Raw genomic sequence first — 17,866 nt, 5'->3', positions numbered from 1 at the left:
GTGACACGGGACCTCGGTTTTTGCGGTCTCATCCGAAGGACCGCACCATTTAGTCGCCTCTTACGACAAGCTAGGGGTACTGAAGAACTATTCTAACCCGGGTCTCCAAGGGATCAGTCTGTTGAAATAGACAGTATAAAAACAATGAAAATATGAAATTGAGGATAAAAGTAAGGTTTCGAAAATTGGTGACTATCTAATGAGACAAGACAAATGCAGAGGGACTCCTGGATTCCTGTGTTTTTCTTAAGTGGAGGAAATTATTCTAATAAAGAAAATCATACGAAAAACTATCTAGTAATCCTCTTTTAAACATTGCGTCTGGTTTTCATTTATAAGATCAAGAATTCACTTTGGGCACAAACTGCGAGTTTTTATCAGCTGAGATGTTTTTTTCATATTGTTGCACATCTCCATAAGTCAAGGGTTATTGATTCGTTACATCGCACTAACCCTTGACATCAGTCACCATTCAAAACATTAGTTCAAGACGGAACATAAGATTGGTGTTGCAGCCAATAGCGTGTAGCCAATCAGAAAACGATGTTTATAATCGACCGAAAACAAACATAAAATGCATAGCAACATGGTGCAGAATTTGTGGCCAATCGACAGATACCGTCGATTGATTTTCGGAAATTCATTTTCGTTGAAGGATTGATTGATTGATTGATTGTATCTTGCTTAACGTCTCACTCGAAAAATTTTCACTCATATGGAGACATCACCAAGACCGGTGAAGGGCTTCAAATTTAGGCCTATACTCGGCGCTTACAGCCATTGAACAGTGAGGGTTCTTTAGCGTGCCACACCTACTCTGACACGGGTCATCCGTTTTTAAGGTCATCTCCGAGGACCCGTGACATTCACACCTGATGACGAGCGTTTGGCGATTTCGCCAAACGTTCGGCATTTAAATATGATAGTTCCGGGTCTTTCGGATGAGACCCTCACAGTGTTACGATAGTGATCCCTCACTGCTATGGCTCTCGGCGCCGTGCATAGGTCTACATGTGAATCTGTGACATTTCACTTGAAGCTGGTGATGTTTCAATCCGAGGGAAGAATTCTCAGAGATGTCATACGAATTAACAAGACAGAACAATTTTGTATTCTTACACACTGACTCCTAGCTGGGGTGAAGAGGGGGTGCAACAGTGGAAGGTGTTGGCTATTCAGGACGGAGGATAACGCAATACACTAAAATGAAATCAGCCAATGATATTCCTTGTTTCAGATGCAAGTTTGGTTAAAACATATGAAGAGAAAGTAAAAAATGGCGTCGAGATCTTGACGAAAAGATAACTGAAAAACATGTAAAGCTTCGTCTAAGTACCGCCGCCGTGGCCGAGAGGTTAGAGCGTTCGCCCCGCATGCGGACGTAAGTCGTTAAAACGGGTAGTGACAGTTCCATAAAGAACAGTGCTTATTTGTACGTTATAGATAGGACACGACCACAGTATGGACGAGCAGGACCTCCCGGTCATCAATCGAACGCTCTTAAATGAATTCTTTTTAATTTACGTTCTATTTCATTCTGATAGAATTCCCAGCCGTTAAAATAGACGCACTATATCACGATCCATACGCGCATTGTTTACAACTGCACCGCATTCATGAGGAAATGGCTATCATTACAATTGGTAACGATATCAAAGGCCAAAAACACTGGAAATGTAAATACAATGGATTGCAGTTCATACGTAACGTAAAGTTGATCATGAGCAGACGGCGTGACATGACCCAGATGGAAGGTCAGTTGGACGTGGTCAGTGATATCACAGGTGTACATAATATGTTCGTCCACGTATTACGGACTGGGAGAGAAGATTGAATACGCTCCAGTGGGGATTAGCTTTGCAGTTAGCTCTATTTCGTCTCTGACATTTCTGGGGGAAATTGTCTTCAAATTTACAAATAGAATGTAGCATTTTTCGGTATATTAAAAAGTAATATTACCCGACAGTTAATCAATTAAAAACCTGGAAAACTTATTCCACCTGATGGTTGTAATCCCAAAACGGCGCCACTTAGAAATTGTCGTACAAATATATATATAATCAAAAACATCGTGTTTGCAAACTTACCTATAAGATTGTCCATCTACTTTATAATGACTTTTAATGGGTGCACTATTAGGTAGAATTATAAAGCTATGAAAATGCTCATTTATACAGTACACGCACTAAACGGTTATTTATCGTGGCCATTTAAACGCCTAGGTCTCTGTACTAAAAACATACACATGTAAAGCTAATACTTTGCATTTATATGCACACTTTAATTAATCAATTCTCATTAGAAATAATAATCGGGCTCAACGTTAAGAAGACTTAAAATCCTGTCCAGGTACATGAACCCGACACGTAAACAGATATTGGAGAATTTCCCAAAGCGGATTTACAGTAAGTATGTAAACTTGACGTACATGGTTTTCAATATCAATTGCATGTTAAGGTTAAATCTGTGTATTTAATGGCAGCCAAAACATTGGATAATACTTTTTTTTTTATTGTAAGACGATTATTTCATGAAATGAACTGCGATCTTATAACAACGAAATGATGGGTTAACGCACAACAAACGTGTCTAATCTAAAACAAAGTGTTCCTTGAGGCTATGGTGCACTGAATGATTGATTCTAAACTTTCTGATAATGTCAGTTGCGGATGGTGCTAATACAGAGGCGGATCGAGGACATGATGAGGCGGATCGAGGACATGATGAGGCGGAGTCGTCCAGGACTCGTGCTAGATCAGTGATGAATACAAAATTATGCGGAGTTCGGCCCCAGAGTGTCACGTCGACCAGAATCAAGAGTGCTAGAAAAGGTTTCTCTCTCTCTCTCTCTCTCTCTCTCTCTCTCTCTCTCTCTCTCTCTCTCTCTCTCTCCTTCCTCTCTTTCTTTCTCTCTCTAGCCGAAGAAACCTGTTTCTGTGTTACCGGGGGATATGTCCTCATATCACTTGTTCCCACTAATCTTATATTTTGTATCTAAACCTTAAATACTTTCATATTCTATGGGTAACGTTTAAGGGGGACGTAATGGTATGAACGAAATTTTGTCATCATGGACTTGTATCCTTGCTACGCAGTGCAAATGATTGGAATTTCTTCACTTTTTAAATTACCAGGCTGTCTCCCCCCTCTCTCTGTCAATAAATGAATGAATAAATCAAGTTTTCAAATTACGAATTTTTACATATAATATAATATACTAGTAGTAGATATATTAGCAAGGATACTTAACTCTATGGACTCAGATTTTAAACTTACAGTGCATCCAGTTAAAGAACATCATAATGAAATCAAACACTATTATTTATTTCTGTTTAATTGAGAATCGTAACGTGACAGTCATTTAAATGGGTACCTCGGTTATCAATAGGAAAGAAACCAATCCAGGCTTTGTAAGTCAGAATTGACTCCTGCGGTGTTACTGATAATATGAAGTTATTGTGACTCTGAAATACGAAGGGTGTAGAGAGATAAAATTTAGGGGCTTTATATTGTAGATATCTAATTAATCCACACTACCTGTCTTATGTAACCAGGCAATTAACTTATTCGTTGCAAATACAAATACACGTGTACATATAATTCAGTTATGGGAAGTAATTAAATATTTATAGGTCATTGACTTAACATGGGGAAATATACCCTCCCGAGGTCGTTGCGTGATTAAGTGGACTGAGGTTGATATATTTATATTTACAGAGCGGTATTGTAGGGTTTTGTTATTGTTGTTGTTTCGGGTTTTAGTATTATATCTTTCTTTTATGTCCCATTCCAGAATTGTTCACTCACGTGGAGATGTCACCAGATAAGCCTGGATTCTCTCATTTTAGAGTCTTTATGTTAGGGGGGAATGTGCATCCATCGGTGTGTTTCTTCGATGCAACAAAAGCGTAGGCAGATCACATCTAAATGTTATTAAATGCCTTGTGCTATCACTTCAATTCATGTGTTCAATGTTTCTGAAATTTACACGCATCAGCGACGCTAGACAAGGACATGCGGATGTAGACAGTGACGTAACAGGGGTACACAGACAGCTGAGTGCTTGATAATAGCATATATATATATATATATATATATATATATATATATATATATATATATATATATATATATATCTTGCTTAAACAATAATATCTTTAGATACCAGTTTACCCGCAAAAAAATCAAAAGAAAATCACCCCAAACATCTTGCAGATCAGTCGACTCTTGTTCGCTTCCTGAGCTTTCGTAGTGGCCCTGTCTTTAACATATATACATATCGAGAACATATTATATAAATATCATTAAACATGAAAATATCACAATTAATTTACATACAGACAAGCACTGCCTCATCGTCGGAAACCCATGGTCGGTTGCACTTCTTTTACCTCCCTTGGGACACAACGCCGATATTTTCGCATAACTCATTAAATGCATGACCATATCTGATCCATCGAGGACCAATGGGAATCGCCGTAAGTATTCCCAGAACTGTAAGCGTCAACAGTAATGGCGGCACCCATGAAAGTGTGTTTTGTTGTGCCATTGATATCAAAGGTCGGGGTTACAGGGCTCGGTCATCAAAAACTTCACTTGAACAGTACAGCTATGCTCTAGAGTGCCTCAACATTCACCCAACAGACGCATCATTTGCATGCAGTTTTTTTTGCGAATAAATTAAATCGGGTATGCAAATTCAATGAGTCAAAGTTCCCGAAAGTGAAGCAGATGAAGGAATAAAGAAATAAGTTGTTAGATACATGTATGTTTATATTTTGAATAAAATTGATTTCAAAACAAACTGACAAAGAAGTTGTAAAGCATCTCACTGTAACTTGTAACTTGTTTGAATTTTTGCTTTGAACGCCATGTTTTACTATGCCCTCAAACACTGGAAATAGGGGGCGTTTTCATTGGTTGAATATCGCAAAAAGGAATGGTAAAGCGACTAATTGTATAAAGAAGCCGAGACACACCTTCCTACCAAAATATCGGCGTTGTGTCACACGGGAGGTAAAAGAAATGCGACCTACCGTGGATTTCCGACGATGTAGTGCACCTAAAAGAGACCATAAACACATGGGTATTATTGAGAATCAAAATGTTTGAGATGGACTGATTTACAATGTTAGAGAAATCGTAGCTGTGCGTTTTCTAATAAAATCTGGTATTGAGTTCCCTAAATGTGCTGCTGAAATGATAAAAAATCTAAAATATTCTGTTTTGGCTCTTGTCACAAACATAAAATTATTAAAGCTCTATCTTGTATTGCTTGTGTTTACCTCATTCACAAATCTAAAAATATTCCAATACTCTGGTGTCATACGATGTAAAACTTTAAACAGAAGAATAATTTCTCGATATATAAAAGATTCAGACGGAGACATCTACCATTTGTCAATATTATGTAAAGCAGTTTCTCAAGAATGTTTTGGTCTGAAACGTAATTGATGTTCTGTATAAACCTAATTGATGTTCTCTAAAAACCTAATTGATGTTCTGTATAAACCTAATTGATCTTCTGTAAAAACCTAATTGATGTTCTCTATAAACCTAATTGATGTTCCTTAAAAACCTAATTGATGTTCTGTATAAACCTAATTGATGTTCTGTATAAACCTAATTGATGTTCTGTATAAACCTGATTGATATTCTGTATAAACCTAATTGATGTTCTGTAAAAACCTAATTGATGTTCTGTATAAACCTAATTGATGTTCTGTATAAACCTAATTGATGTTCTGTAAAAACCTAATTGATGTTCTATATAAAACTAATTGATGTTCTGTTTAAAACTAATTGATGTTCTGTATAAACCTAATTGATGTTCTGTATAAACCTAGTTGATGTTCTGTATAAACCTAATTGATGTTCTCTAAAAACCTAATTGATGTTCTGTATAAACCTAATTGATGTTCTGTAAAAACCTAATTGATGTTCTGTATAAAACTAATTGATGTTCTGTTTAAAACTAATTTATGTTCTGTATAAACCTAATTGATGTTCTGTATAAACCTAATTGATGTTCTGTATAAACCTAATTGATGTTCTGTATAAACCTGATTGATATTCTGTATAAACCTAATTGATGTTCTGTATAAACCTAATTGATGTTCTGTATAAACCTAATTGATGTTCTGTATAAACCTAATTGATGTTCTGTATAAACCTAATTGATGTTCTGTAAAAACCTAATTGATGTTCTGTATAAACCTAATTGATGTTCTGTTTAAAACTAATTGATGTTCTGTATAAATCTAATTGATGTTCTGTATAAACCTAATTGATGTTCTGTTTAAACCTGATTGATATTCTGTATAAACTTAATTGATGTTCTGTAAAAACCTAATTAATGTTCTGTTTAAACCTGATTTATATTCTGTATAAACCTAATTGATGTTCTGTAAAAACCTAATTGATATGTTCTGTTTAAAACTAATTGATGTTCTGTATAAACCTAATTGATGTTCTGTAAAAACCTAATTGATGTTCTGTATAAGCCTAATTGATGTTCTGTATAAACCTAATTGATGTTCTGTATAAACCTAATTGATGTTCTGTATAAACCTGATTGATATTCTGTATAAACCTAATTGATGTTCTGTAAAAACCTAATTGATGTTCTGTATAAACCTAATTGATGTTCTGTAAAAACCTAATTCATGTTCTGTATAAACCTAATTGATGTTCTGTTTAAAACTAATTGATGTTCTGTATAAACCTAATTGATGTTCTGTATAAACCTAATTGATGTTCTGTTTAAACCTGATTGATATTCTGTATAAACTTAATTAATGTTCTGTAAAAACCTAATTAATGTTCTGTTTAAACCTGATTGATATTCTGTATAAACCTTATTGATGTTCTGTGAAAACCTAATTGATATGTTCTGTTTAAAACTAATTGATGTTCTGTATAAACCTAATTGATGTTCTGTAAAAACCTAATTGATGTTCTGTATAAGCCTAATTGATGTTCTGTAAAAACCTAATTGATGTTCTGTATAAACCTAATTGATCTTCTGTAAAAACCTAATTGATGTTCTGTTTAAACCTGATTGATATTCTGTATAAATCTAATTGATGTTCTGTATAAACCTAATTGATGTTCTGTATAAACCTAATTGATGTTCTGTATAAACCTAATTGATGTTCTGTATAAACCTAATTGATGTTCTGTAAAAACCTAATTGATGTTCTGTATAAACCTAATTGATGCACCCAATACTCGTAAAAAGTGTTCAAAATTTATCTTTCCATAAGTTTGCTTATGATAGATAAAAGCAAACACATGTCTACATTTATAAAGTTAAGATGGAAATTATTCCCAGAATAGCTCATAGTGTATTGTTTCTTTACTGCGTAAACTCAATCAGAAAACAGAGGTGATAAACGGAGTATGTATCGATCATATTACAGTGGTGATGTAATAATATATAAGTGGCTTTGGTATGTTAAACTTCAAAATGCCACCAACGTACCCCCTCCTCCAATCATCAACCGTAGAACGTTTTAAGTAACATTTAAAATATTTTGCTTTTAAGATGTTATACGTGCTCAAGCATCTACTGATTATAGGATGATATCGTCACATAGTCACTGTGGTATCTTTGAAACATGGCCTGAGTAGACGCACATGTACAACAAAGGCCAAATGGTTTGATATTGGGGTAGAATAATGCTAAATACAGTTCACGTTTTCAATGTTTTGCATTTTCAGATCTCTAACCATCGCTATTGCTATGTACTGGTCCACAGAAAAGAATGAACTCTTTATGAGAAATTGTTTCCATGCAAGGTTAAGTTGACTCAATGTGATCATTACAGTCCTTTGATTTCTTGTTTTTCATTTTCCAGAGGATGTATCGGTGCTCAGTCACGCTAGTCTCCTGACCTTCAGCTCCTTCGTGAATCAACACACCATAGAACAGATAGCGCTTAAACTGGGTGTTCAGAAGTCTGTTATCCACAGCATCAAAACCCACGTGACCAGTGAGGTAGACGGGCTGAGAGAACCAATCGTTGTTCAGAATTATCACATGCTATGGTCGTGGCGCGGTCGGAAGGCAACGAAGAAAATGGTTGAACAGCTTCTGAATGTATTACGCGGAATCAACAGGTGGGAACTTGCCGTAGTCGTAAGCACTGCATATAAAGAGCACAGGAGGATGCGCATGAGTGATTTTAAATGAACCACGTGATTCGTGGTGATATTATGATACATACAACATAACTATGTACTCTTTTATCTTAATACTACTGCATCATTCATCTGGTTAATATATTAGGGACAAATATATTGTCTTATGCCCTTGTTTAGAATCTATGAAAAACATTAACATACTAAAGCATCAAATGAATGTAGCTATAATATTGAATAATGGGACACATTTAACGGTTTGTCCATAAATTATGGGTATATATGATTTTAAGCAAGAGCTAGTTTTAGCAAATTTTCATAATTCCAAGAAAGATAGCTATTACCTTCGATATAGAATGAATATTAGCGATATTCAATTTTTATTCGTTAATCATGCCCAAATTTAATCCTCGTTAAAAATTATGTCCATACGGTATCCATAAGTCCATGTAAATCAATGACTACTGGTGTGTACATGTAAATACTCCGTGTACATGTAAATACATTGTGTATTTGTAAATGACTACTATTAATACATACTTATGTTTACTTGTATTCCTGTATGTGTATGTGAATACAAACCGTGTGTAAATCAGGGCCGTAAATTAACCTTCAATTTGGAGGAGGCAGGAAATTAGGCGGGGGTCTGGGGGCCGCCCAGGCCCCCAGACGCTGAGCACATTTTGTGCACACTGAACACGTTTCGTGCAAAATCCTTGATTCTAGGGCCTTCTAAGATGTTACTTGACTAACTCATTCTAAAAGAAAGATTTGGAATGCTTTTTAAGGGAGGTATCATGTTCTTAGTTATTGGAAACAACATAAATTCTAATGAACTTTAAATTTTATTTTTTTTTTGGTTCAAAAGTTGGAGGAGGCAGCTGCCTCCTCCGCCTCCATGTAATTTACAGCCCTGTAAATATAGGTGTAAATATATATCTGTATGTACGTGTAATATGTTCAAGGTGTGTTATTCTGCGTTAATGATTTAAATGATTAATGTAAGAAATGATGTAACTGAACATGTAGTTATTTTTTATTTATTTTCCACTGATCAAGTTTAATATTTATGATATCACTGTTCTGTATGGAGGAATACTGCTCCATCATTGTCGACTCCTTATACAAATATATGACCATTCTCGGTTAAAGAAGGGGAGGAGTGTGATGGCCCCATTCTTGTTTCGCTCCGCCGCCTTTCAAGTACATTTTTTCGGACTTGATTTTGTCATTCTTTAAATAAATGTAACTCAGTTTCTCTTGTACGTAGTAAATTTGAAATCGCGATAAGCTCATACCACGAAAATTAAAAGTCGTGAAAATGAATGATTTTACAGTATAAGGAATTACAGCAAACGTTTAAGGTTGATTGTTGATAAAGCATCTGTAAACTTTTTCCCCCTTGGAGTAGGATAATGATAAGACTATTGAGTTTAGAGAATTCCTATGAGAATAGCAAGACATTCAGAAGATTGCGATCGTTTCAGATTTTGGAAAGATCCTCTCCATAATTATCACCATTCCTGATATGTTGTTTATAATTGTTTTACCTTTTAACATTATTGATTAATACCAGAGGTTTAAAGGTACACTGGATACAAAAACTGTCAACAATGAAATATGATTGATGTGTGAGAGAAACACGTGATATTGAAAAATTTGCAGCATATATCAAAATCATAAAGAAAAACAAAACATCTTTATGAAATTCGAACACACGATCTCGAAATTTACCCACTTAATTCTACCAAGTTGATTATAATCAAACAAAATGATGAAATTTGATATGACAAGAAATATATTTTCTGATTTTAACATTTCATATCAATGACTTCCTTTTTGAGTTTTGAGCCTCCTAATTCAATGTGATTGAGAAATAAATTCTTTTTTTATTGGCCCTCTGCGTGTAAACAACAGATAGGGAGGTAGGCCGTATCTAAGCATTGAATTGAATTTACCCGGTACATGTGAACTTTATGACCGTGTTGCGTTTATAAATCGAGTGACCTGTGTATTGACCAACAACAGAAATATTTGATTGCGAAATAAAAAAGAGGACGGATATTTCACATGGTGGATGTCTCGTTACCTCCGTGATTTTGTGTGATTGTATACCACAATAGGTATATTACTGAGCCACTGTATCAACAGATAAAAAACATAACACAACTAATTCAAAAAGTTCATATATATATATATATATATATATATATATATATATATATATATATATATATATATATTGCTGATCCACTATATTAACAGGGGAAAAAAAACAGCACAGCTAATTCAAAAACTGTCATAAAAACAAAGTGCTGCAAATTTCGGCTGATATATATATATATATATATATATATATATATATATATATATTGGGATAAATCTCCGATATAATCTTCTAGAGTGCTCGACGTGGCCTCACGGAGCTACATAAATTGACGATCAGATGGAGTTCAATCACATAACATTTATTTCTCTACAGGCTGTTTCGTGAGGGGATGGTTTCCCCTCACTCGTCGGGAGAAAAATGACATCTAACGAAAAACATCCGCGTGGCTGAGAATATGTTACACAGAAACATACTGGATGGTTGCTAAGCATGATTACACACAGGATTGAGTAAATAGAAATTTATGGGAATGACGGCAAGTGCTGACAAGTTCTGAACGCTTATTCAATGAAGATTTTTCGGGATGACATATTATAAAGAATTTCTCTAGAATACAGAGGTTGCACTTTTTTGAAATGTTTGAGTATGATGATGTTTTTCCTAAAATTTCCCACTTGATTTTGTAGTCAATATTTTTGTCTTTCAATGTCCATATGAATTTGCTGAGCTCGGTGGTATTCTTTTTCGTGGAATTACGGAATGAATGAGTGTGGTTGGCGTATCTTAATTTGAACTCGGTGTCTGCTAGTCCCACGTAGCTCTCTTCTTGTCCATTATCGGCTCTGACTCTAGCTAAATACACAATTCCGTGGGCGCGCCCACGGAATTGTGTATTTAGCTAGAGTCAGAGCCGATAATGGACAAGAAGAGAGCTACGTGGGACTAGCAGACACCGAGTTCAAATTAAGATACGCCAACCACACTCATTCATTCCGTAATTCCACGAAAAAGAATACCACCGAGCTCAGCAAATTCATATGGACATTGAAAGACAAAAATATTGACTACAAAATCAAGTGGGAAATTTTAGGAAAAACATCATCATACTCAAACATTTCAAAAAAGTGCAACCTCTGTATTCTAGAGAAATTCTTTATAATATGTCATCCCGAAAAATCTTCATTGAATAAGCGTTCAGAACTTGTCAGCACTTGCCGTCATTCCCATAAATTTCTATTTACTCAATCCTGTGTGTAATCATGCTTAGCAACCATCCAGTATGTTTCTGTGTAACATATTCTCAGCCACGCGGATGTTTTTCGTTAGATGTCATTTTTCTCCCGACGAGTGAGGGGAAACCATCCCCTCACGAAACAGCCTGTAGAGAAATAAATGTTATGTGATTGAACTCCATCTGATCGTCAATTTATATATATATATATATATATATATATATATATATATATATATATATATATATTGATCAGTAAAAGTAAAGGTAAAAAGAAACACGAAGACGTTTACTAAACGTCTTCCTGTTTTGTTTTGTTTTTTTGGGGGGGGGGGGGGGTATTCTCTTTTTACCTACAGTATATACATACATTACTTCTGTTTAAAACATTGTGACGATGTGTTAAAGAGGTAGGCCGAATTAGATTGATTTTAACCGGTACTTGGACTTTATGATAAAAAGACATGAAATTATAGAATATTGTCAGTTTGAAACAAGAGAAATGAAGTAACTTATAACTATTTAGAATATTCATAACCCAAACATATCTAACGTACCCAACCCGTGAACCCGTGTTTACACGTACTGATAAAATGCTTTACAAATCGGGTCACCAGCCAACAACTGAACTATTTAATTACGAAAGTGAAGAGGAAGTGTCTTGTAGCAGTGATCTCTGTTAACGTCACCCTCTGATCTCTCACATGGATGTATATCTCGTTCTCTTCGTGATTCTGTGTGATTTCATCGTCTTTGCTGAATCGGGTTGGTTGTAACAGTTCTTTCAAATATCACAATTTTCAATGTTTGTGTTTTGACATGTGAAATAAGGCAAATGTAGATGAATAGCTTATATCTATCATTACCAGTGATATTCAGTACATTTCAACAGATTTGACAAGTTTAGAACATATGTTAAAGGGAAAACTGTTATTTTGAGGCCTAAACATCATTTCCTTTTGAAAAAAATCGTTCAAAATTTCAATTAAACTTTAGACTTCCACTGAAGTTACATGTATTTGATTTGTGTCATAGTTGGATAATTTACCATATCCTGTAACAAGGATATATTAGTGAAAAATGGTATTAGGGAAGCTATAAGTTTAAGACTAAAATGCCACTTTTAAAAAAGTTCTTATCTGGTCGTTGTCACAAGTCCCGACAAGCCTTTGGCTCAGCCATCAGTCAGTGTCTCAGAGGTCTACCTAAATCAGCGTAGCGTGACGCATTTCACGATCGAAATTGTGTATTTCAAACGGCGGAGAATACATTGAAGGGGTGTAATGTTCATTTCACTATTTGAGTCGAATGCTTTTGAGATATTACGTATCGAACAGCCCTCGTATATAGAAATATTTTGCATATAGAAAGGAAACAACTTAAAAACTGTAAATGGTATTGGGCAGAAAATCCTTTTCTATAATTTCGATCTCTGTTTAGTTAGCCATATTTTGTTTCCAATTTTTCTTACTGGTTCGAAACAATGAACCCATGTATCGTCACCAATAACAATGCTTGATTAGATGCCTAGGAGGAGCAAGCATCCCCTGTCGACCGGTCACACCCGCCGTGAGCCCTATATCCTGATCAGATAAACGGAGTTACCCATAGTCAAAATCAGTATGCCAAGAACGGTCTAACAATCGGTATGAAATACGACAGATAGCATTTGACCCAATGATAGGTTGTATTGACGAATTAAATCGTTATAAAGACCATAGAATTTGCGAAATGCTGACTTTAAGCGAGACTTGTTTGCCAGTAGCTTGCCTCGATTTAAAAACTGACCATATGCAGAATAAGCTCTTGCGTATCGAATCAGTTGAGAGATGTAAACACCATATGCAGGTGATAATGGAATGTTGCTACATAAATATTGGAAGTTGACGATGGAGAAGCTGATATCATCCCGTTTGTCATACAGTTGAGTTGTTAGTTTGCCGTTAATGACTACTTGCAATAAAATATCTAAGTATGAAGCAGAAGTTGACGAAACCAATTAACAAATAAATACGTGTGCATTCTTACAATGTTTTGGTGATCTTTAATTTCTTTGAATTCATAACTTTAGATCCAGATCTTAATGAATACCACGCGTACACAGAATCAATTCGTGAGAATTTTCTGCAATTCTAACCTTTAGTGTCTTGGTTTCCAGTTTTGACTTGGTCGGGAATAATATTTTGATATTTTCCGCCACACTCAACAATTTTTCAGGTATATGGTGGCGCCCAGTTTTGTTAATTTTAGATGTAAAATAAATGGAAAAAATAAAATCATTTCTATGAAATAAAAACAATTTATAACTTATCATTACCTTTTAAAATGCATCAAGTGAAAATAGAATTAGACTAGATCATGAAAATGACAGTCCAGTCCCTCCGATCTTCTTAAGTAAAGGAGAAAGGTAAAAAACTGCCCATTCTATGAGAGAAAGAACTAATCGAGGGCCATACATTAGTTCTTTCTCTCACAGAATGGACAGTTTGAGGCCTTTCTCCTACTTAAAACATTATTTTCTTTTCGTGGTGTGGAATCAAATAAACAAAATGTAGAAAACTTGTATTCAGAGTGAATAGCTCCGGGTAGCATACATGTAATAGTAAGTTCATTGCTTACAGAATAGACAGTCACAGGTACATGTAAAACTTATACGGTACCAATTTTGATGCACCAGATGCGCATTTCGACAAATTATGTCTCTTCAGTGATGCTCAACCGAAATGTTTGAAATCCGAAATAACAATGAAGTTTTAGAGCTATTATAGGGGGAAACAGTGTGCCAAAAAAGTGGAGTAAAATTCGTCTAAGGATAAGAGCTATGCGTGAGGGAGATAATCCTTAATTTTGAAATGAATTTCTAAATTTTATAACAGGAATTAAATATACATCCGTATTTTCAAGCTAGTAACGAAGTACTTGGCTACTGGGCTGTAGAGACCTTCGGGGACTAACAGTCCACCCGCGGAGGCCTCGACCCAGGGGTCATAATGTAAAACTTATACGGTACCAATTTTGATGCACCAGATGCGCATTTTGACAAATTATGTCTTCAGTGATGCTATACATGTAAGTTAAGGGTGCTCAGCATTTTGTTTAATGGCTATTGTGTTTCATTATGCTACATAACAAAAGCCTTTGTCTATGGACACTTACAGATGGGGTTTGGTAAATATTTATACAAGTATGTGATGTTTCTGAATCAATTGAAAGTTCGCCTTTGTAAGATAAACATGTCTTCCTCTGATGGAGAACGTGTTTTTAACTCAGTCAAAATTCAAGGAAACTGAAGATGCGCAAAATACTGATGGTATATCAAGTGACATTTTGGACCTAGAAACTGGAACTAGTAAAACACAAAATAAAGCAAACTTCGACCTGAAGGTGGTTTCATTTCGGAAATTTATGATGAGGAACTTACGAATGCTAGCCAGGATATTGAAAATATTGAGGGCTTTCTTAAACCGCTGAATCAAGAGGAATGAGACGAGGTACTGAAGAAAGGACTATCAAAGAAACCAGAAGGAAAGGCGAGGTTTGAAACTTGGCAGCAAACAGGGAAAAAATCTTGGGCCAGAATTCATTTGGATTTACATCACAAGAAGATATTTTGAAAATGAGTGATGAGTGATCATGAGACATCAGCAAGATTATTCATGGGAATGTTAAAAGTAGTGACACTCAAAATGCAGATGAAGAGAAAGTACCAGGGACTGGATATACCACTAGTGAAATCAAAATTAAATCTTGCAATGTTTCCTTCGAGTTCAAGTTGAAGACACGTAAATTAGTATTCCATGTATAATGAAAGGATAATGAACAATTTTGAAAGATTTAGATCAACATAAAAGTTTATTGTTAAATAATGATGAAAGTGAAGCAGATGAAATTTACATGACTGGTAAATGATTAGAAGCTGACCTTTTCGCACTTAAGACTTTTTGGAAGAGTTGTCTGTCCTTTGTAAAAATAAGAAAAATCTAATTTTCTGAAAATGTGTGTGGTCAATGATTAATTTTATTTTATATTTTCATAAAAAGAAAGTGTATGTAACTTTCTACCAAGAGATTAGTATGAAAATATAATTTGTTTTTAAAATATTGTAATAAAACATGCTTTTCCCATATACTTCAATGTTAAATTCTAGGTGAAATAAATAAAGCAGTAAACAAAATTTTGAAAATTCCTATGATGGATTATTTTTATTTGATGAACCCTTCAAAATGATACCATGGTTACAAAAATCCCACCATCCATTTATTAGATATGAGATATGGTCATTATACATTGAATACCTTATTGTATTTGGGTTTTCGCCCTGGGTACATTCCAATCTTTACCTGACATTGTCCAATCTGATTGGGAAAAAGAATGGACAGTTATTCAAAAAGAATAGACACTTACAGGTAACTTAATGGACTGTTTATGGAGTTAGCACAACAATAACCTACCTATAGAATGGACAATTCAAACAAAAGGTTTACGTCACAATCATAAAAAATGGGAAGTTTGCCAGTTTCATCACCCTGATCTGTATCGATTGCATCGTTCATTTCAAAGAATCAAAAGACTGAAAATGAAGAAATACTAAATATCTAGCTTTAGAGTTGTCCATCACACCACAATCATGTCTGTTAAGAGTTTATTACTTTTAATCCGATAAGGCATTATCTCTATACAGTGGCAGATTTAGGGGGTTTGGGGGTTCGGACCCCCTCCCCCGCTGTTCTTTTTTTTTTTTTTACCACACCCGAACCTATCAAGGATGTGGTGACTATAAATGAAAGGAAGAAGGAACAAGAATTTCAGTTGAAAATGCATTAAAAAAGCACCATTTTATATCAATCTTTTTAAATTTTTCCATGGGGAGGCCCCCCTGTACCCCACCCCCGGAAGGAAGTTAATCCCCTCCAAAGCCCTCCTCCTTCGGCCCTTTGGGCATCAAACCCCCCCCCCCCCACAGTAAGGTCTAGATCCGCCACTGATATATGAAATATATAGCATGCATCATGCAACGGTGTCCAGCTTACCTTACAATTTCCAAGACATTCTTCAGAACCCTCATCAACACAATCAAAGAACAAGGTACGATTGTATACATAAAAGGGCCCAAACAATTCTCTCTGTAAAATGTGTCTGGAATTAACCTTAATCAGCGTTTTAAGAAAGTAAAATATATGCTAGGTATACTATGTCAACAAAATCAGAATCATATTCCTAATTGGATAGCATTATGACATCATAAATAAGATATTTCCCGCCTTTTTTTCAAAATAAGCCTGAAAACTGTCAAATGTCATACAAATTATTGCTCAGGAAAAGATGTGCGCATTTGTCGAGCAAAATGAAAATGATATATATTGTGTATTATTTTAAGATGAAAAACATACTTGAATATGAATTTGCTCGACACATGCGCTGTATGTTTTCTGAAAGGAAAACCACCTGCATTTGTGGATATTTTCATTGAAAATGGCATTTCAGCAATTTATGCCAACTTCAAGCTCTCGTCATATGACACAAACCATTTTGCTGATCAAACTGAGCGGATTTTGGGTTTGCTAATCTATTCCTTATTTGAATGCCAGGGTTTGAGCTCCAAGTAAAATCATCGATATTTTGGGCCAAATGACTTTCAGAAACTGGTACAGTTTCTAAAGTTCTTTGATTCTTTGATTCCGTTCTTTAGTTTCAAAGAGGAGAATGAAAATAATGATGTTAGGGGAGGGAAAAAATTATAGGTCCGCATTTATGGAAGACAGTGCCTTCAAAACACAGCCTGGAATTTTACGACGACTGTTTACTGAAATTGATATGATTAAAACGAGTGTTAGATAAAGGTTGCCATGGATATAAAATGGTTTGCGGTCCACAGCATGCGACATACAATGAAAAGTAATCGTGTTTTAAATTTGTCTGTACTTCAAACATAAACAATTGACGATGACAGATATATGCTATTTCTAAACTTACAAAGGATGAAGGAGTGTGTGTGTGTGTGGGGGGGGGGGGGGGGGTCCATGATGTTACTGTCTTTTCCCCGTTCCCACATTTTTTCTGTTAACAATCTTTTCATATAAAAAAAAATATGCATAGCTTTTTTTTTTACGGCGAGATCCCTCTTCATTATTTCTAACAAGAGCAATATTAGATTTTTATTAAAGTTCATGAAGACCGATACCCTCTCCCCGTTTGGAATATGATGATACCAAATAGGTACATAGTCCGTGTATGAGTTTACAGCATTTACTTGTAATTTGAAGAAGGGGGGGGGGGACTCCGTGGCCGAGTGATTAGAGCACTGTGCTCAAAATCACACGGCCTCTCACCTCTGGTCGGCGCGGGTTCGCTCGCGCCGGTAAATGAGAAAGTTTCCCAGTTTA

General features: G+C 35.3%; 2 protein-coding genes across 2 annotated transcripts in view; both read left to right on the top strand.

The window, feature by feature from the left end:
* Positions 1–1,764: 1,764 nt before the first annotated feature.
* On the top strand, positions 1,765–8,985 carry LOC125665960 (uncharacterized). The gene is made up of 3 exons (XM_048898998.2): positions 1,765–2,405; positions 2,664–2,831; positions 7,860–8,985. The coding sequence occupies exons 1-3, from the start codon at positions 2,354–2,356 to the stop codon at positions 8,192–8,194; spliced, it is 555 nt and encodes a 184-aa protein (XP_048754955.1). The 5' UTR covers positions 1,765–2,353; the 3' UTR covers positions 8,195–8,985.
* A 3,139-nt stretch (positions 8,986–12,124) lies between these two features.
* Positions 12,125–17,866, top strand: part of LOC125665959 (uncharacterized) — a 36,132-nt gene continuing 30,390 nt past the window's right edge. Inside the window, exon 1 of the mRNA XM_048898996.2 lies at positions 12,125–12,248. Coding sequence (XP_048754953.1) covers positions 12,188–12,248 — 61 coding nt within the window. The 5' untranslated portion in view covers positions 12,125–12,187. The remainder of the gene's footprint in view (positions 12,249–17,866) is intronic.

This window comes from Ostrea edulis, chromosome 10 (genome assembly GCF_947568905.1).
Source record: "Ostrea edulis chromosome 10, xbOstEdul1.1, whole genome shotgun sequence".
NCBI lineage: Eukaryota > Metazoa > Mollusca > Bivalvia > Ostreida > Ostreidae > Ostrea > Ostrea edulis.
This window is presented reverse-complemented; position numbering and strand designations above follow the sequence as displayed.